The sequence below is a fragment of the Ursus americanus genome, chromosome 17, assembly GCF_024610735.1.
Source record: "Ursus americanus isolate L20-20 chromosome 17, mUrsAme1.1.p, whole genome shotgun sequence".
NCBI classification, from domain to species: domain Eukaryota; kingdom Metazoa; phylum Chordata; class Mammalia; order Carnivora; family Ursidae; genus Ursus; species Ursus americanus.
This window is the reverse complement of record NC_142143.1, coordinates 6,964,696-6,985,666: the sequence shown is the minus strand read 5'-3', so window position 1 is coordinate 6,985,666 and position 20,971 is coordinate 6,964,696. Positions and strand designations below refer to the sequence as shown.

General features: G+C 55.7%; 2 protein-coding genes across 3 annotated transcripts; one reads left to right on the top strand and one right to left on the bottom strand.

The window, feature by feature from the left end:
- Positions 1 to 1,143: 1,143 nt before the first annotated feature.
- Positions 1,144 to 11,631, bottom strand: CENPM (centromere protein M). Of its 2 annotated transcripts, none has more exons than XM_045779978.2 (6): positions 11,511 to 11,631; positions 10,884 to 10,963; positions 9,774 to 9,866; positions 7,471 to 7,550; positions 6,279 to 6,370; positions 1,144 to 1,978 (listed from the first exon to the last, which is right to left on the bottom strand). In XM_045779978.2, the coding sequence occupies exons 1-6, from the start codon at positions 11,565 to 11,567 to the stop codon at positions 1,838 to 1,840; spliced, it is 543 nt and encodes a 180-aa protein (XP_045635934.1). In that variant the 5' UTR covers positions 11,568 to 11,631; the 3' UTR covers positions 1,144 to 1,837. The 2 variants fall into 2 exon arrangements, with proteins under 2 accessions (XP_045635934.1, XP_045635933.1); XM_045779977.2 differs by lacking the exon at positions 11,511 to 11,631 and adding an exon at positions 11,173 to 11,282.
- A 5,326-nt stretch (positions 11,632 to 16,957) lies between these two features.
- Positions 16,958 to 20,971, top strand: SMIM45 (small integral membrane protein 45). Its single transcript, XM_045780032.2, has 2 exons — positions 16,958 to 17,233; positions 19,736 to 20,971. The coding sequence occupies exon 2, from the start codon at positions 19,750 to 19,752 to the stop codon at positions 19,954 to 19,956; it is 207 nt and encodes a 68-aa protein (XP_045635988.1). The 5' UTR covers positions 16,958 to 17,233; positions 19,736 to 19,749; the 3' UTR covers positions 19,957 to 20,971.

Genomic DNA, 20,971 nt, shown 5'->3' with positions numbered 1-20,971 from the left:
GCCTCTTCCTTCAACCCTGGACACAGCAACCTTACCACGGAAGCTGGCTTCCCTTCCCCGGTGCCGCAGAGCCCCACGTGTGCAGTTGTCCTCTTCCCGGTTCAGCCAGCACTCCTACCTTGCTCCTCGCCCTCTCCTCCCCCAGGCCTGCCCGTCCTGAGGTGCAGACCCCAGCACGTGGGAGTGGCTCCTTGAGACTGCCCTTCCTGACAGCTGCTTTCTCAGGCACAAGGCCTGTGTTCCACCACTTCTGTGTGGACAGTTAGGGCCTGCCCAGCAGACACGCCCGAACCTTTGTTCAACCATTAGTGCCTAAGAAAACAACTGGAGGGAAGAGCAGAGGAGGGGCTGGAGGTCGGAGGCCTGAGTAGCTGTGGGATGTGGACATGCCTCTGGCCGCAGCAGTCCCGGCTCCATGAGCAGAAGTAAGGAAACAGTACCAACCTCGCAGTTCGGCAGGGGGCACAGGAGAGGCTGGTGAGGAGACCGCAAAGCGTGCAGTGCGTCGTGGACACTGGGGACCTCAACTGGATCTTTGCAGCTGAGGTTCTCGATGGGCCCTGCGGGGCAGCCTCCAGCCAGCCAGGTGTCTGGCTGCCAACGCTTACTGAGCACTGGGGGTGCGGCGCTGGGCCAGGCTCGGGCAGGAGCCCGTGGAAAGGAGAAAGGCAGGCCCCGCCCTCATGACGCCTGCCATGAGTTTCAAGTTGGCCCCACTTCATGGGGAGCATGGGCTCCGGCTGTGACCGCAAAGTTAAAGCAGAGGCCCCGCGGTGCCAGCCCTGCTCAGGGCACCAGGCAGGGCTGTCCAGATGCCCAAAGATGGAGGCAGGTCCTGGCATGAGTCAGGTGGGGGTGGGCGGCACTGTCCCGGTCCAAGGGAGCCCAGACCCGGCTCTCCTCCTGAGGTCTTGTCCACCAGCCCCCATGTGCCCAGCTGGCCACAGGGCGGCGGCAGGAGCCCTGAGCTGGCTGATTTCTGGATTCCAACCCTGGCACTTCTGCAAATTCTCATTAGACCCAAAGGAGACGGGGAGCCCTAGTCACGGCGCTGCCTCTGGCCACCAAGCCTGGAGCCAGCCCTCCACCCTATCTCACGTAATTCCCACAAATGTATCCGTTCATAAAATTCCCACAAACGTATCAATTCATAAACCGTGTAATTCCTGGGTTTGCAACAGCTTTTGAACCTAGCTCTGTGGGATTTCATACGACAGTTACTGTTCACTGAGCGCTTAGCTGGTACTCTGCAAGGCCTTACTGCAAGGGATCATGGGATACATGAAATACAAGCGGAGGGAGAAATATAGCGGCAGGCCTGGCATTTCATTCGGTCCTCGCGATGCAACAGGGCCAGTAGAAGGATCTCCATTACACACCTAAGGAAACTGGGGCTCTGTGAGGCCACAGCAGGCTCTATAAGGATGGCAGGGCTAGGATGTGGAGTCAGGTTGGGTCGCAGAGTCCAAGCCCCCCCTGCCCGACCCGCCTAACTGTCCGGAGTCCGTGTCCTCATCCGCACAATCAAGGTGGTGGAGGAGAGCAGGGGTTTTCAAACTTATTTTTGAGCCATGGACGTTCTGTCCGAATGAAGCCTGAGGTGGAGAGGCAGCCGGGCAGGTGGATGAAGACACGGGGCTCTGCTGGAGTGAGCGCGGCGCGGAGGGGGCTGCAGTCCCACCAGCGGGGCTCCGGCCTGCAGCGCGGACGAGTCTGGGCCGTGCAGGGAACCGACCGCTGACCCAGTGCCCGGCAGGCCCGGGCTGGTCTGCGGTCACCGCGAAGCCGCCCGCCGGGCACCGGGCCGTGGGGACGGGCGGTGCGGGGTGGGCGGCTCTCACAGGTCCTCCAGCACGGGGTTCTCAGAGCTCCTCAGCAGGGACAGCAGGTTCAGGGCCGAGACACCGGGCACGTGGCCAGCGCAGATCTGCAGCATACGCACCAGGCGCTGCGCCACGGTGGTTCGAAAGCCTTCCACCTGCAGCGGGAGGGGGGGGGGCAGGGGTGAGGCGGACGGGGCAGAGCAGCTGCACAGACTGCGGGAGGGAGCGGAAGCCGAGAGCGGGGGCCGGACTCGGGCAGCACCGCCCATCACGGCCTGGCCCCTGTCCACAGCACGCGGCGCCCGCCGCTTCCCAGGGCTGCGGCTCACGGATCCTTCCCACGCCCTCCAGGGAGCCACGGACGACGACCGTCCTCCAGAGGAAACAGCGTTAGCTGGGCTGGGGGCGGTAGGCGAAGTGGCCAGGGGCCGCAGAGCCGGGATTCGAACCAGAGCTAGTTCCAACCGAGGCCCAGGAGGCAGACGCGAGCGAGGAAGACACTCCCAGGCGTGGAAAAGAGCAGTGAACAGAGTGGCCCTCACAGGGACAGGGAGGTGCCATCAACACAGTTCTTTTATCAGGGCTTTTGAAGGCAGGGGCCCAGCGGCGACGTGGGGTGGGGTCAGGCAGGGCGGGCCACTCTGTCCCCCCGCCTGGCGCCAGCGAGTGCGGCAAAGGGGTCGCCACGTCAGTGCCTGGTGAAGGACGAATGACGAAGCTTGGCCACCCGCCCCCGCCAACGGGCCGCTGCAGCAGCATCTCGTCCTCCCCCTGCTTCCCCTCTAACTGGGGAAGGGGGCATCGACGTCCGACCAGTCATCCTCACTAGGGACCAGGCACCCTCTGTCCTGCTGTTGCTCCTGCCTTTGTCACCGGTGACTCCTCATTCCAAAACCAGAGGCAGTTGTCATTCTCACGGAGTCCCCCCTCAGCAGACCCTGGTCTGCCACAGTGCTCCCCCTCCCCCGAATGCTGTCCGCCTGCCCCGGGACAGCACACTACCCCCCCCCCCCCAACACACACCTCCTCCCGCCTCACAGGCTGCTCCCTCCTGTCACACATCTAAGTTCTAACTCAGTGCTGCCCCGGGCCTTCGCCTTTGCAGGGCTTCTCCCCACACACACTCCCTGGCGACCTCATTCAGTTCCATGATCTAAAACCATCTCACGGCCCGCGATGCCCAAATTACATCTCTAGACCCTTCCTCCGAACATGAGACCTACGTGTGCAGCTGCCTACTCGATTTCTGGGTAGACGTCTGACCAACACCCTGATCTTATTAGTACGCCCCCAGTGGAGTCCCTAAGGGTCCTCCCCACCCCTGCAATTACCCCATCTCAGCCAAAGTCACTTCCATCCTAACAGCGGCTCAGCTGAAAACTCCAGGGCCATCCTGACTCTCCTTTCTCCCATGTCTCACACCCAGGCCACGGGCACAGCCTGTTAGCTCCACCCTGGAAAACCCCCAGTATTGCAACCATCCTGCCTCCTCTCTTCCCCCCACACCATGGAGCCCAGGCCACTCCTAACTCTTCCAGAACCAGCCCCCAGGCCCATTTCCTCATTTCTGCCCCTGCTTTCCTTCCCGGTACTCTCCTCCCAACAGCTGGAGAGATCCATTTAAACCCGTATCACATAAATAGAAAAGAAAAACAAATAAAGCCCACGTCAGGCCGCATCCCTCCCTCCCCCGCACCCTCCATGCGCGGCTCCTGCTTTACTCAGAGGCACTGCCACCGCCCTTATTAGGGCCACAAGGCCCCCCTGCTCTGACGCCACGGTCACTCTGCCCTCTGTTTGCTGCACTCGGGCCCTCGGCCTCCCCGGTGGGAACCCGGACACACCAGGCAAGCCCCCCGAAGCCAGGCCATCATATTGTTCCTCGGGCCTCCTGTGCTTCTCCAGGAGTCTCCACGGCCTGCCCTCCCGCCATCTTCAAGTCTTTAAAGGTCTCATTAACGGTCACTCCTGTCTATCCCACTAAACCTTAACCCCTTTACCACCCGACGCGCCACATCCTCACTTTCTAACACGTTACACATTTTACTTCCTTACTTTGTTCGCTCCACGACCACAGAGCTGGAATTTCTTCTTCTTTTTCTGTTTTGTTCTGTGCTGCATCCCTAGCGCCTAGAACGGTGCTTGGCACACTGGAGGTACCTAGGAAGTATTTGTTGACGGAATCCTCTCCCTCTGAGTTCTGTGGCCTTTGCCCCCGAAATACACCTCCGAGCTGCTGCTGCAGCTCTCACTCGGGCTCCCCAGCTGGCCTCCTGCCACAGCCTCGACCCCCAAGCCTCGTCCCTGGCTGGGCCTCCTGCAATCTACACACCACGCTCTGGAGATGTGGCCCCCAAACCGAAGTCCGACCACATCAGCCTGCTTCCGTCCCCTGCAGGAAGGAACGGCTGCATCCCTCCGCCAGGCTTCCAGGTCTCCCCAAGTCCTTCTGCTGCGGCATGCCGTGCCTGCTGGTCTAGCGCGATTTGGAGGGCGCAAGTGCGGTGCCCGGCTCATTTGTGCGCTCAGGGAACAGCACAGGGCCCTATCAGCATCGCTCGGAAATATGTTCACTGGGCCAACCTTCCAGCTTCTTGAACGTGTTTCATGCGCAAAAGGGGGCTGAAAATTCCTGCCTGGCAAGGCCTTAAAATACGGCGAGGCTCAAACTCAGGTATGTGGAGGAGTGTGCCCTGCAAAGGACAACACAGGTATGAGGAGCAGTGACTGTCCAGACACCAAGTGCTTCGCCTGAGGGAATGCCGGCTTTAGCTGTGGGCAGGCCAGCTGCTGCCTGGGAAACAGGTGGCTACAGGCCTTTTCCTGGACCGCTCAGGCTCTCCGAGACCCCAGGACCTGGTGTGGCCTGCCACCTACTGGCCATAAAGAGAACTGCGCCACCCGGAGCAAGGTTGAGGGCACCGCAGCCGGAAGGCCCAAGGTGGGCGGTACCCGAGCTGTGCAGCAAGGATTAGGATTCCCCTTCGGAGATAATGAGATGAAGGCTGCGTGTGGGGGCAGTGACTTGCTCAAAGCCGCACAGTCAGCAGGCTAAGAAAGGCAAGGAGACAGCAGCTTGCAAACTCGCTGGCTCTACCACTAGCTTACGTGCTGCGTGACTGAGCAAGTCGCCTCTCCTCTCCGGGTCTTGGGTTTCTGCGGTACGTTGTGAGAAAAGCCTGGAAGGGCGGGCACTTCAGGCGTGCCCCAGGCCCCGGTGTGTCCTATCCGACAGCAGAGTGCTGACTGAAATTGTCATCAAATACGACAAACGAACTTGTGACTGACTAGCGTGTACAACTTCATCAATGAATAAGGGGATCTGCCCATCCTCCTATGAGATGGACGCGTCTGCCACTTCTGCTGGTAACAGCCCAGCCCTGCTAGTACTACTGACACCTCTCGCCTATATTCATAATGCTAAATTTCACGTACAGTTCAGTGGGGGAAAAAGTAGTATTTTTTTCCTCGTACAAGTTCACGGACCCCCTGAATTCTACCTTCAGACCAGAGGGGTCCACAGACCTGTGAGCAAGAACCCCAGGTCTGGGTGGTGATAATGGACAGAGTGCTGACTCAGTTCTCTCTGTATACCTCACTCTGCCCTTGGGAACAGGTGCCAGACTGAGAACAGAGCAGAAACGAACCTCGAAACCAATGAGCAGACCCCAAAACTAACTGAGCAGGTCTGGTACTTGGGTGGGGCGGCCCAGGCCATGGTAGCCCCCTGCAGACCACCCAGAGGAAGCAGCTGCTGAGCACTTTTAGCAGGAGTCATGATTCATTCGGCAGGAGGAGAAGCTGAAGAGCAAAATGCATCAGCAAGAGAGCTCTGCTCTGCTGTGCTTGTAACTAGGGTCACCTGTGAGGAGCACCAACAGAAGTGAGTGGGGCAGAGCGGACACCGTACACATCCCTCCAACCTCCTACCTGCCCACTCCCCCACCATCCCTGCCGCCTGCTGGATGCCCTGCCCTGGGCCTGGACCAGGCCTGCCGTCCAGGGGCGTAAGGGGGACAGTGGGCATTCTGACTGCGGGGGCGACAGGAGCAGCCCTGGTTAATGAAACAGACAAGATGTGTGACCTCACAGCACTTACAGCCCAGCAGGGGAGTGAGATACTAACGAGGACCCACACAGACACACACCAGACTCAGTTATGAGAGAACACAAAGCAAAAGAAACAGCAAGGCACAAGCCATAGCACCTGGCACCCCAGAGGCGCTCGGGCTGAATGCCCATCACCACCCTGCTTCACATTTGGGCACCCCAGTGCTTAGGGTGACCGATGCAGCCAAGGGACAGCCAGGGAGTGGAGAAGCCAGGATATGAATCAGGATCTCGTGTCCTCATGTCAGCAACCCTTGGTCAGGCACTTGACGACCCTCTGAGGAGCGTTCTCGACACACCCATGGTGCTCTGACTGCCCTTTCCCTGAGCCCACGCGATCCTCACCTCCAGGTCACAGAAGAGCAGAGGGCTCCGGTAGGTGTGCGCCAGCCTCACGACGGTGTTCCGGTGGATGCTGCAGTGGCTCTCCCGCCCGGCTGCAAAGAAGTCGTGAGCGTTGCAGGCTGTCCTGTCTGCCTTTGCGGCCGCCAGCCAGGAAGCACTGGGCAAACTCACTGAGCACCCCTCTCGGGGCCTCGGTTGCTTACTGGTCAGCGCGGTGACCCTCCTGTCCAACCTGCTTTTCATCAGATTAGACAATAAAGCTAGAAGGCCTTGGAGAGCCCACTCTATAAAAACAGGAGTTTCCTCATCCCGAAGATGAGGATGGGAACAGCCCCCCGCCCGCTGAGATACTACAGGGATTCAGTGAATTAATCTACAGGAATGACCTGGCATTCCTTTATTCATCGATGCTTACTGAGAATAATCAGTGCCAGGCGCTCCCCCCTTCAGGAGTTCACGGCTCAGCTGGGCGGGGAGTCTGTGGGGTGGGCTCCCCGGGGCCCAGACTGCAGGGCTGGTCAGGGAGGCATTCCCCACAAGATGGGAAGTAGGGGTTAGCTTGACAAAGAGGAAAAGAGCATTCAAGAGAAGCTGTGGGATATAACCATTAAGGGCCTGGGCTCTGGAATAGGACTCTCTAGGTATGAATATTGGCTCTACCACTTTTTAGCGATGGGCACGGGCAGGTTACTTAACCACACGGATAATTTCCTCAGCTACAAAACATAACAACATGTGCCTCAAAGGGTTGTGTGTAGTGCAGATGAAGTGATATAGAAACGAAGCACTTTTAGAACAGCGTCTGCTATACAGTGAGTGCTCAGGGAAGCCGAGCTACTGTTATTTCTGCTGTTAACATGACAAAGTCTCTGGAACAGCAGGATTTGAGAACTAGAAGCTGAACCAAAGAACGGGAGAGTGACAGCAGACGTGCGCAGACAGGAAGGTGGAAGGCCAAACTTGTGTCTTCTCAGGAGTGGGGATTTCACTCTGAAAGCCCCGGGGAGCCCCGGGTAACTCTCCACAATTATCTCAGCAAAACCATCTGCTCGGATCTGCTTTTGGAGAGATGGCCAACAGGTCGGATTCTGAAGCTCACGTTCTTTCCGTCCCCTGGGGGCGCTTCGGTGAGGAGTCTCCCACAGTGCCAGGCACACAGCACCCGCGGCAGGGGCGGGCAGGATGCACTTACCGCCCGTGGCGAGGAAGCCCACCTTCCCCAGGAAGAAGGTGGCGTCCACGTGGCGCAGGGACTCCTCCACGTTCCGGAGGCTGGCGCGAGAGGACAAACCAGAGGATAGACCTTACCATGGAGAAGACAGAAGGCCTTCCTCATCCCAGAGAGATGAGGGTAAGAGGAAACACCCCTAGAAGAATATTTGGTCTTTCATTTTAAGTACTTTTAATTATAAAGTGACTCAAGCCAGTGAACAACCCAACAGTGAATACGGATGCATTCAGTAAAAAGTAACACTCCCTCTCCAGCACCACCCTTCCTTCTCAAGATCCCGGGGGTTACTGCTGCCCACAGATTGGGGTGTAATACCATTTGCATACGAATTTCTCATATGCAGATACAGGCAGTGATATGTATAAGCATGTAGTTGGGTTTGGTTGGCTTCGACCTGTTACTTTCTTTGGAATGACCACCCCGTATCACAGTCTATTTTCTAGGTGACGGACACTTACATGGTCTCCAATTTCTCACCATTACAAAGAATGCTACATGGACATTCTTTTATCTGTATTCTCACACATGCAGGCAAATGTTTCTGTAGGAAAGATGCTAGATGCAGAGTGATTGGGTCACAATATGTGTCCTTCTAAAATGTACCTAGGTAGGGGCACCTGGGTGGCTCAGTTGGTTAAGCGTCCGACTCTTAACTCTTGGTTTCGGCTTAGGTCAGGATCTCGGGGTCCTGAGATAAGAGCCCAATGTTGGGGCTTGAGATTCTCCCTCTCCTTCTCCCTCTGCCCACCCCTACTTGTGCATGTGCACACACACTCTCTAAAAAAAATAAAATAAAATAAAGTATACCTAGGTATTGCAAAATTGCTTTCCAATAAGGTGACAATATTTACAGTCATAGCAAGTATATGAAAAGTCTTTTCCTCTAGGAAAAGGGCACTTTGACCTTCTGGGCCAAGGTTTCATTCATCGGTGTCCAAGGAGTGAAGAAATCTGTTGTCTCCTGGCCAAAAAGCCACCTTGGTCAGGTGAACCAAGCCAAGGTCTCAGCCTGAACGAGCAAGGCCTGAGGCAAACAGTAAGGGCTGGCTCTCTGCCCCTAAGTGTGACCGTAGAGCAGAATCATCCCAGAGACCTGTCAGCGTCCCTTTTGAACAGAGAGGTCTCACCCAAAGAGCAGGATTTGATCCTGCTGCTGGGTGTGTCTGGTAGCTCTATGTCCCTGGTTCTAGGTGTTTCCACCACAGCCTTCCCTTAACCCCTACCACATGACTGGGTGTGTGCCTTGGTTTCTGTGCCGGCTGCTGCATCCCGCCTACTCTCAGTCAGCCATCCCCCAAGAGGGAGAGAGCATACCTTCTTCCGTACTCCCCAGTATGGCTGCAGTCCTGTCCCCAGGGCTGCCAGCACCACAGGGAGGCCGGGCCAGGCCCCAAGCATCACCACCACTCATGCTCCCCTGGGTACGGCCCCATGCTACACGGGGCTCCCGATCCCGGACCGGCCTTCCCAGTCCTGCACACACATTATGCTCCTCCTACCCATTACATTAACTTTCTTCATCTGGAACCTTCTGCTGACTCCTATTTTTACCAGGCTAGCTTGACCTGGTCACTGCCAGAAAGTCTACCCTGCCCCGAGTCCTGAGAGTCAGAGGTCTTGTTGGGGCTCTCATAGCCCAATGCATTCTTCTTTTACAGTACTATGCTAGATATTATAATCATCTGTGCAGGAGTCTAGCTTCCTCTCCCAGTGGGCTGGGAACACCTTGAGGACAGGGGTCTGCTTCATTCATGTCTGGGCCTGTCATTAGGGATACAGAGAAGGCTGCAGAAAGCATTACATAAATGACCAATGCCACTGCTGGAGTTTATCAGTGTCTTTACTTTTTATTTTTTTAAATTTATTTATTTGAGAGAGAGAGATAGAGGGTGAGAGAGAGAAATAGAAAGAAAGCAAGCGCATAGCGGGAAGGAGCAGAGAGAAGACACAGAATCTCAAGCAGACTCTGTGCTGAGTGTGGAGCCCAACGTGGAGCTCAATCCCAGGGCCATGAGATCATGACCTGAGCCGAAATCAAGAGTCAGGCACTTTAACTGACTGAGCCACCCAGGTGCATGCCCCTTTATCAATGTCTTTTGAAATATCATGCACTTGCCACTGGTTCCCCGTCCTCGCCCTCTGGGCTAACCCCAGGCAGCCTCTCCCTTTGTCCTCTCCTTCCCATCACAAGTAAGGTCACCATTCCAGTGCACCCCTAAACCAGGTCTACCTGGCCCTGACAGCCCCCACTCTCTCGCTCTCACCTGTATTTGCTGTGAAGATTGACCACGAACACAATCAGGTCAATTCGGGGCCGATTCACATTGGAGGGCAGGGGGAGGGACCTTGCCAGGTGGCTGAAAAATGAGAAATTGCAGGATAAAGATATATATACCCACGTCACAGTGACCTTTCACATGCTGCCCTCCATGGGGTAAGAGGCTATCAAGGGCTCCTCACCTATTCCCCAGATGCTCTTGTGGGCTAGACTCCTCAGGTGAGCATAGGGGCAGGGCAGAGCCAGTCCTATCTAGACTGACTCCTTCCACCAGAAGGGAGCTCCATTTGGTAACCACCTTGGCAAGACGGAGTTTGAGAAAGAAGATGGCATGGGGCTAGCCAGCTACATTGCATGCTGGGAGGGAGATCAGGCTCAAAAGAGGGGTGTTAGACTGTGAAGATTAGGGGTTAAGGCTGAACCCCTTTGGAGGGTGATGGAAATGGGCTCAACTCTCAGGCCTGCCAATTACCAGCTATGTGACCTTGGGTAAGTCACTCTCATCACCCCCGTCTGAACTTGTTCCCTCATCAGATTCTTTCAAATGCTGTAATGGGGCTTATTCTCCTAGTGAGGGGTGTTTCCAATTCCCATGGAGGAACATCCTCTAGATTGGGATCCTTCTCCTTCAACATGAGCCCCTGGAGTTTACCTATCAGGGAGAATGACACCCACATATATCCAGTCACTTGATTCCCAACAGCTATTTCTCCATCGGTTAGAAAAAGAAAAATAAAATAACACTACTTCAGTCAACTTTTCTCCAAATTTGGGGGGTATCTGAACACTACTCCCTGCCAAGTACTGCTCGAACCACTGGGGATTCAGCAGTGAACAAAAGTCAAAGTCCCTGACCTCAATGGGTTGACCTCCGGGTCCATGGGGGTGTCAGACTGGAAACAAGTAAAGAGGTGAACAAGGACATTTCCTGTGGTGACAAGGAAAACAGAAGTGTGTGACAGAGAGTGGTGGAGGATCCCTTAGCTGGGGAAGACCACGCCTCGCGGGGCTGGCCCCACAGGCGCTAGCCCTCCTGGGCAGGCCACGGTTCAGGCCTTGGCAGAACGATCGGACACTCCCACCCTCGGCTACTTACACCTTCAGCTCCGAGGCGCAGTCCTCTTTAAGCATCGAGTCGGCCAGCTGCTGCAGAAGAGCATCTTCCGTGCCCACCAGCTGCCCAGGGAGAGAAGGCGGCCTACTGATGCCTGGGCGCAGCAGTCCCGCCGGAGGGCGTGGGGACCAGGCCACAGCCGGAACGCCGCGCGACTCCCAGGATTCCCGCTCTCGCGCGCACTGCGTCGTTTACCGAGAGGGCTCCGCCAAGCACGGGTTGAGGGCCCAGGCTGCACCCGTTCCGGTCGCGACCGCACAGCACTTCTTACCTCCCATGACTCTCCCTCGGGCGGCGGGATCCAGCGTCCCCGGGAAGCACAGTACCAGCCCGGCTCTGAACTCAGCTTACGGGACCCTGCCCAGTCTCCCCGCCCAGCCGCCCCACCAATCAGAAACGGGGACATAGCCCGCCGCGCACCTATTGGTGGGGGCGTCCTTCTGCCTCAGAGGGCGGCTACTCCGATTGGTTCAGAGTGTGGCTCTCCCGCCCACCACACCCCAGCCTGAAAAGCCCGCTCCAGAACCTCAGAGAGCGCAGAGGAGCGGGCAGTGGAGGCGCAGCCAAGGAGGAAAGACGGGCAGGGGAAGCGGAGCAGCTGATGCCTACCAAGATGGTGGCCGTGTTCAGGCCAGGCTGCTTGTCCAGCGGCCGCAACACCGACATCCCAGTCTCGAGCAGAACGGCCACTCTTGCAGCGCGCGCGGATGTTTCAAACCGCTGAGGCCCGCCCTTAAGTGAGGGACCGAGGGACACGTGACCCTTATTTGGGCGGGGCCTCGCCTGGGCGGGGCGGAGCCCTCTTAAAGGAACCCCTACCTCCTTTTTTGAGGCGGGGCGTTCCAGCTCTCGCCCCAGGCTCTTAACGTGCTGTCCGTGGGACAGTCCTTTTATTTCACGCCTCAGAGAAGGAAGGTATTCAGTGATTCATTCGTTCATTTTCGTTCATTCATGCTCATTCATCATACTCTTGATTCCTTCCAAATCTGCAGCTGCTCAGAACAAAACCTTGAGGTCATTCTTGGCTCCTCTTTTCACACCCCACATCCACTCCATAAGCAAGCAGTCCATAAGCTGAGCACTTCCCACCACCTCCACTACCACCACCAGGACAAGCTACTGTCATCTCTCAGCGCGACTAGTAGAACAACCCCCTCACCCGCTCCCAGCTTCCACCCTGGTCCGCAGGGGGGCTCTTCTCCACACCGCAATCAGAGTCATCATTTTAAAACAGAACCCGATCAACACTCACCATAGTTCCCACCTCATTCAGAGTACATTGCAAATGCCTTAGACGGACTTTGAGGCTCTATGTGTTCTGATCCCCGACAATCTGCCCGATGTCATCTTCTGCTCTTCTCCCTCTTACGCTGTTCTTGTCACACGGGCCACTAGGCTGTTCTTCAGGTATTCCAAGTATCCTCCTACCTCCTGCCTTGTCCCTGGGGTACCCTGTGGCTGAAAGCTCTTCTTCCAAATAGTCACTTGGCTTGTTTTCTCCGTTTGTCCACGTTTCTGCTCCAGCGTCACCTTATCAGAGGGGCTTTTCTTTTTGTTAAAATATTTTTTTTATTTTTAAAATTTTATCTATTTTTTAATTTTAAAAAATATTTTAAATTTTTGTTAATTTTTATTTTTTTAATTAAAAAATCTTTTAGAGGGGCCTTTCTTAACAACCCTATCTAAAATAGCATGTTTTGGGGAGCCTGGCTGGCTCAGTTGGTAGAGCATGCCACTCTTGATTTTGGGGTTATGAGTTCAAGCCCCACCTTGGGGGTAGAGTGTACTTCAAAATCATAATAATAGGGTGCCTGGGTGGCTTAGTCAGTTAAGCGGCTGCCTTTGGCTCAGGTCGTGACCTGGGATCAAGTCCTACATCAGGCTCCCTCCTCAGCAGGGAGTCTGCTTCTCCTTCTCCCTCTCTCCCTCCCCCCTCCCCGCTTTTTCTCGCTCTTTCTCTCTGTCTCTCTGTCTCTGTCTCCCCCCCGCTCCTGCGTGCTCATGCTCACCCTCTCTATCTCTCTCAAATAAATAAATAAAATCTTTAAAAAGTAATAATAATAAATTATTAAAAAAACTTCATTATCTTTAAAAAACAGCTAGTCTTTCCCTTACTCCCTACCTTCTTTTTTCTGCTCTATTTTTCTCCATAGCACTAATCTCCACTTCACCTGTACAGCCTCCAAGATTGTACCATATATACGAACTAATAAACTGTTACTGTTACTATTGTTTAGTCATAGTGTGTTACTGTTTCATGGATGAAACTCCTGAGTAAGAGACAAAGGATTTTGTCTGGTTTGTTTCCTATTACTCTTGGTAAAAACAGTAGCAGGGGCTTCACTGTGTTTGTGTCAGGACCCCATGTCCCCTGAGCCCTTGCAAAGGATCCTCCATGAAGCCCTATACACCTCGTGGATGGCAGTGTCGAAGAGGAACACGAGGATTAGAGATTCACCGATTTTATAGCAAGCAGTAGGCATGCCTGTTCTTTGTCGGGGGTAGGGAGACATGTCACCTCCTCCCTCAAGGTTGCTTGCTACAAACACAACCGTGGGAAATAGTCTGGGTAAAGAGCTTTCCGGGCCTTGCTCTCTTGGCATTCCCAGCAGGAACCCGCAGGGATGTGCAGGGCCCATGGCCCATTGCTTCTCCCAACAGCTATATGATTACTTGCTCATTGTCTGTCTCTCCAGCTACAGCATAAGACACAGGAGAGCAGAGACTTTGTCATTTTGTATGTCCAGCACTTTAAAAAGCGCCTGGCCCATGGTAGTTGCCAGGTAATTATTTGGATTAATTCTCAGCAGGGATTCCTTCATCATTTCCTAGGGCAGACCCTTCACCCCACCTTGAGAATACAGATGAATCAGACAGTATGTATTAACTCTGGAGTGGGGGAGCCGGATCCTGATCACACAGTGTGCTCAGTGCTTTGATATCGGGGAGAGCAGAGGTGCGCTCCCTGTCTAACCTACATCCTTCTCACTGTAGACTAAACTATATCTTGCTTAGAAAGAGCTGGATGGATATGGCTTCATGGAGTTCCTGCCCCAGCACAGATGGGCTTTGACTCCTCCTGCACGGAGTGTGGAAGGGATGCCCCAAAAGTCCAATGGTAATGAGTACTCTGAACATAAAGTAAGGCGAGCTGGGGGTTAGAGACGGACAGGAAGAAGCTACTCTAGGTCAGGGGAGGCCTCTGCAAGCAGGTGATGTTTGAGCAGATGCCTGAATTCAGCGAGAGAGGAGCCAGTTAAGTACATTGAAGAGGCTTCAGGCAGAAGGAGCAGCAAATGCTAAGAGCCTGAGCGGGGAGCATCCCTGAGGCTTCTGAGGAGCAGCAAGGAGGCCGCTGGCTGAAGCAGATGGAGCGAGGAGAAAGTGGGGAGAGAGGAGGCTGCAGAGGTGACTGAGGCCCTTGGAGTGCCCCGGAGAGACTCTGGCCCCGGTAGCACTTTCTAGAAGGGGCTGAGCTGAGACCCATTCAATCAGCATACGCTGAGTGCCTGCCTCTGGCCAGGCCTGGTGCTGGGCACTAGTGACCCTGGCACCAGAGGTGCCGTCCCCATTTCAGTGGCAGATGGACAGATTACAACAACCAAGGCAGCACAGTTGGTGAGACCACCCCAGGGAACAGCGAGAGCCCAGATGCATGAAGGGTCCCTGGGGAGCCACCACTACACTTGGCTGGGGAGGTGACTGTCAGCCTAGATGTGAAAGTGAGTTGGTGCTTGTCACCTGGGCAGTGCAATAGAAAAGAGCTGCATGTGGGCTCCATACTGTGATGAAGTTGGGGGGGGGGGGATGGGCAGGAAGGCCAGACCCAGACCCGAAGGTTCTTCAATCAAGAACACCTGGAGCTGGCAGGACTGTCAGACACCCTCTGGGGTAGTGTTTTTCATATTGGCTTCTATGGAGCCCTGGGGAGATGCCAGGGTTATTACTGTAAGGGCCCTTGGGAAGCTGCGTGGGTAGGGTCCAGAAACCCCACTCCATTATTTAACAGAAGCAGCTCAGACTTGATCTCTACTATATATTGAGCTTCCCAAATGTTTGTGTGTGAATAAAGAATCCTGGGGCTAAAACAATATCTAAAGGCCATCGATCACCTTTTTTACAGCTGTATCAAAGTATAATTGACAAAGGATAAGCTACACATAAAGTCTACGGTTTGATAAGTTTTGACCAACGGTCCACCTGGGAAGCCACCAGCACAATCAATGTAATGCACGTGTCTGTTACTCCCGGAAGTCTGTGCCCCTCCCCCAGCTCCTCTCTGTCCTCCCACTCCAGACTGTTGAGAAGCACTGTGGAAGCTTTGCTCACGACAGTCCCAGACTGCAAACACCACAAAAGTCCTTCAGTGGTCAACAGATAAACCAGTTGTGGTATCCTGACCAACGTAACGACATCAATTGAGTAGCAAAAGCATTGTGCAGAGTGACAAAAGCCAGGCACAAGAGAGTGCATATTAGGGGCGCCTGGGTGCCTCAGTCATTAAGCGTCTGCCTTTGGCTCAGGGCGTGATCCCAGCGTTCTGGGATCGAGCCCTGCATGGGGCTCCCTGCTCCACTGGGAGCCTGCTTCTCCCTCTCCCACTCCCCCTGCTTGTGTTCCCTCTCTCGCTCCTGTCTCTCTCTCTGTCAAATAAATAAATAAAATCTTAAAAAAAAAAAAGAAGTGCATATCATATGACTCCAATACAAATACAGGAAAACCTAATTTAGGGTGATAGAAATCAGTGGGTACCCTTGGAAGAGGGTATTGACTGGCAACAGGCAGGAAGGAACAGTCTGGGGAGATGGAAGTCTCCTAGTCATTGATCACAGCTGTATACACAGGTAAACATTCATCACTTAAGATTTGTATTTTACTAAATATGTACTAGGTCTCATTACAAATCCCCCTATGAATGCAAACTTACTCTCCTTGCCCTATATATGCCGAAGAGGACCCACAACACTGGCAGGGGTCCAGGTGGTCCCAGAGCTGGCAGGGTATCTGTGAGGTGGGGGACCCAGGGTCCTGAAGGCATCTCCTCCCATGGCCTTTCCCACCTGCCTGTCCTCAGGTTTCTGGGAATGGACTCCCTGGGGAGGTGTTTCCTCAAAGCCTCTTTCCCGCCCCCTAGGCCTCTGGGGCTGCTCTCTACTCTGAGACAATAACACTGATGTTTACGGAATGCACACTGGGCTCCTGATGTTTTGCTGACAGGACCCAGGCTTGGGAGGTTGATCCCTTACCCCACCCCCACTCCTTGGCTTTGTCACTGAGAAGCTGGGTGACCTAGAGGAAGGAGAAGGTAAGCAGCATCCCGTCTCTGAGCTGTAGCTGCCTCACCCCCAGATGGGCTCTCAACACAATCCAGCTGGAGGACGGAATGAAGTGGTGTGTGGGGCCATGCCTGGGATGTGGGGGTGCTCAGGGCCCGGGAGTCACAACCATGTGAGGCTCTATCCCAGCCAGGGGACCTCTGGGGCTGGTGAGGCAGAACTTGGAGAGGCAGCCCCTGTGTGGGGGCCTGCAGGCCAGGCTAGGCTCCGACCCTGGCATTGTCACTTTCTTGCTGTGTGACCTTGGATGACGGATAAATGAATTACTATGAATAAAGCACTGAAAGCAGTGTCTACATTGGACCAATGTGTCCAGAGTCTCAGTCTCAGTCTTGGTTCTTTCCTCTACAACATATGACTCTCATTGGTTCTACCAGTCACTACTTCTGTGTCCCCACCCACTTGCTGGGGACCCTCATCTCTCCCTACCTGGAATTGGCAAGCTTCCAAACCCTTCCACTTATCTCAGCTGGGGTCCCTCCTCTCTAGGCTCAGCAAACACGGGACCCAGCAGCCTGCTGGGTGGTTCCCATCCTACCCCCAAATTCTCTCAACCCTGCCCTGACTGTCATTTCTGTACCACATGCACAGTGCGAGGGATCCAGAAGAGAAGGCTGGTTGCCAGGGCAACGGAGGATAAAGCCCTTGCTCTGCCAGTCTGCTGATTGGCTGAGAGACGGCCCGCCTCCCGCCATCCTGAGGGTGGGGGGCAGAGGGAAGGGTCTCGGATGGGCAGGGAGAGGTACCAGTGTGCCTTGCCAGCCCAGGACTGCCCCCTCCTGGCCCAGTCAAAGCCCCGGGGCCTGAGAAGCTCAGTCTCCCACGGGGGACATTGGCCTCACCTTTTCTCTGCCTCCAGCACCCACGGCGGCTGCAGATGGCAGAGTCTCCGGGGACAGCAGCTGCGACAGAGTCTGCAGGCCAACGTTGAGCTGCTCAGGCTGAGGTGGTGCGCTCAGCACAGAGCGCCCGGAACAGGCATCTGCTGGGCGTGAGGTGGGTCTGGGGGCATGCGGCGGGGGGAGGGGGCACCGAGTGCTGCCAATGGTTTGGGAAGCAGGACGCGGGGCTCTACAACCCTCACACTGTCCTGGATGGGACTTTGGCTAGAATGGCGCTGGAAGATTCCTTATAGGTCATCAACCCCCTCTCCCACCTTGTCACAGTGCCTGGGGAACCCTGAAGCCCAGAAGCGGTGAGGTGCGGCCCAAGGTCACACAGAAGGCCAGCGAGTGATTTGTTTCCACTAGGCTAGTCCCCTGAGAATCCTGGAGGAGGTCTAGGGGTCCTCAGTCTGCCTCGGAATGCCTGGGGTTTTGTTCACAGGGCTGGAGAGGGTGGGGGACCCTAAACTGTGCTCCCACAGATCCACACCATTGCAGCCGAAACGGCTTCGGCTCTGCCCAAGTCCCTCATTCCCGTGTTCACGCGGCAAGGGGGCTGGGGTCCTGCCTGCGGCCAGGGGTGGGGCATGAATCCTTTGGCCTCAGGTTTGCTCGGAGCAGCCTTCTTGCTTGGGGGCCCCTCTTCCCAACTTCCCCTCGACCCAGCTTCACCAAAGCAAGTCTGAAGTCTCTCTTAGGCTCTCCTGAAAGGCAGATGGCTAGGAGGGCTTGGCTAAGCACTGTTCATTTTATTTCTCCGTGAGTAGGCACCTTGAGACACTGCCTGTGCTTCAGAGCAGCCAGTGGGGACCCTGGGGGCAGGGGCAGGCATCGGGATGGATGTGGGACTGGGAAGCAGCATCTCTCTCTCCCCTGGGGTCACGGCCCACCTTGAAGACCCACCTGGAAGTAGTGGGACAAGAGGGGCTGGAGTTTGGAGACAGAGGTCTGAGAAGCTAGGGCTTCCCTTTAGCTTGCCCTGGAGTCATTCCATTCAGCCCCTTTCTTCCTTCCCCAGAATCCAAGGTGGGCCTCTGCTCATTTCATTCTGCTCAGTTGTCTTTACCCACTCTGGAGGACTCAAGCCTCAGGATATCTCTGGGGGTTTGGGGCCCAGCTCTTAGTCACCCTCTAATTGGGTAACCCAGGGCGAGTTAGTGAACCCATCTGGGCCCCAGTAAAAGTAGACAGTAACACCTACCCCACAGGCCTCGTGTCAGGTTTGTGAACACATCCTAGCAGGGCTCTCCTTGAGAGGTGGGGCTCTTCCCCCTTCCCCCTTTTTTACTCCTCAGGAAGGGTTTGAGGGGGGCTAAATGGGTTCTGCTTTATTCCAACCCTGGAAGAGATGGTCTGTGATCTGGCTTTTGAAGTATGAGTAGGAGCCTGCCACACGAACACGGTACAAAGGACATCCCAGGGAAAATGAAAATGAAAAGGACATCTCCATCCTAGGAAAGATGGAGATTGTATGACGTGCAGGGACACACAGATGACTGATGTATGATGGCACGTGGGCAGGGAGATGGGGCTGGGGAAGTTGGCAGAGCGCAGCCGTGGGTACCTTTGGGCCATTCTAAGGAGTCTGGGTATATGTAACGTTCGCGAAGCACCTTATACCTGCTACCTTCCATTTTCCTGGCTGGAAATAACAACAGATGAGACGAGGGCTGGTTCTGGGCCGTGCAGCATGGTACTAAATGCTCTTCGGGCCTTATCTTGTCAAACATTCACAGTGACCTTAAGAAATGGATCCCACTTCTATCCCCATTTTACAGATAAGGAAAACGAGGCTCAGAGAGGAAGAACAAAGAACTACGTAGCACGAATTATGGGCCAGGCACTAATTCCGAGTATTTTACATAAATTCACCCATTTAACGGTCACAACAGCCCCGCAGTCCGGGTGCTATCTTCATTCCCACTCTATAGATGCGGAAGCCCAAGGCCCAAGTTGTTTGGGCTGGTGCTTGTGTTCACAGTCTTATAATTATGAAATTGGGCGTGGGCCTGAATTCGGGAACCTGTGCAGACCCTGTTGACATCAACCCGTTCCCCTGGGGATGGGTGTTTGTTCAGACCGCTTTCACCAAGCCACACCCAGCCAGGATGTGCGGCGGCTGGGGACCCACTCATCTGTGAGGGTCTGGCAAGTGGCAGCATCCACAACTCCCCCGTCAGGCCTGGGGGGGGGGCGGGGCTCAGAGCAGGCATGGCCCCAGCTGTCCTTTACAGTGCTCTGAATCCCCACTGGGCTCTGTTAGTGTCCCCTTCCACAGGGGACAGCGATGCTGAGAGCAGAGGGTTTAGGCAACTTGCCTGAGGGCACCTGTGCCTGCGAGGGATTGAGCCAGGCCCGCCCTCAGCTGTAAGCTGCCTTCTTGGAGGGTGAGTAGGAGCCAGGTGGGCCCCTGTGGTGGGGGCAGCTCTGTTCTTGGGCCGGGGCAGGGGGCGGGCTGCCGAGTCTCTGCGATCCACTCTCCTGGGGCTCAGCCTTCCCATCTGCAAGGCGATGCTCCGACCTCCTGGCTCTGTGAAGCCAGCGCGCGTCCCTCCGGGCTGGCAGGTGGGACAAGGGGCGCCTCCGCCAGCACTCACCGCCCGTGTCTCGGCAGCTGAGGCCGCCGCGATGCCGCACTTCCTGGACTGGTTCGTGCCCGTGTACCTGGTCATCTCCGTGCTCATCCTCGTGGGCTTCGGCGCCTGCATCTACTACTTCGAGCCTGGCCTGCAGGAGGCGCACAAGTGGCGCATGCAGCGCCCCCTGGTGGACCGTGACCTCCGCAAGACCCTGATGGTTCGCGACAACTTGGCCTTCGGAGGGCCAGAGGTCTGAGGGCACCCGGCGGGCACCGGGCGCCCTCCACCGCCTCGCCCAGCCTGGAGACCCTGGGGCAGAGAGAGGACAACCCGTGGTCCTTCGGGCCATCCCTCTGCAGCCTGGACCCTCCCCGCAGAGGCTTCCGGGTGCTCGGGGTGGACCCTGGCTGCACTCGTTGAGATGGGGCACCTGGGTACCTTAAGGTGTCACTGCTGCTGGCCCAGCGCTTGCTTTCCACATCAAGCCAGTTCACCCCACACCTGCCCTCCCCAGCTCTGGGTTTATCCCCCACTGACCCCCAGTGCCTTTGTGCTGCCCAGCACTCTTGCCCCTCACCTGGAGCCTGGCACCGTTGCCCCTGCCTGTCCTGAACCTCGAGATTCCCACTTCCCCACTGAATCCCTGGTGACGCTCAACGGCCCACTCCACCCAAGGCACCCACCCTGCAGCTTCACGTGGCTGCCTTCAAACCGGACCGAAGGAAAGTGTCCTCTTGGTCCAGCCCAGCCCCACCCCTCTGGACTCAGGCTTGGCATTGGTGAGACTGTGTGATGGGGTGGCAGAGGGGTAAGATCACAGAGGAAGGAGGGGTGTGTGTGTGTGTGTATATGTGTGTGTGTGTGTGTGTGTGTGTGTGTGTGTGTGTGTGTGTGAAAGAGAGACAGAGTATGTCTCGGAGGAGTGGAGAGGCATGTGGGGAGGGGGAGAAGCAGGTCTGTATGTGTGAGAGGCAGAGTGGGAGCTGGTGGGGATAGGGTGAGCTTGTCAGTAGCCCCGGGGGCACCAGCAGCAGTTCCTCCCTCCCTCCCTCTGCCAGACTTCTCTATCTCTCCTCTTCCCCCAGGCCCCTGCCCTCCCCTCCCTCCCTCTCTGTACTGCACCTGCAAGTACTGCACCCCCCCAGCTCCCTCCCTGCCCACCCTAGCCCCACCAGGGAGCCCTCCTCCTGTGTGTTTGGCAGCCTGTCTCACTCTCCTCCTCTGGAACTTCCCTCTTAGTTTCTTGTAATAATAAAGACTTCATGACGATT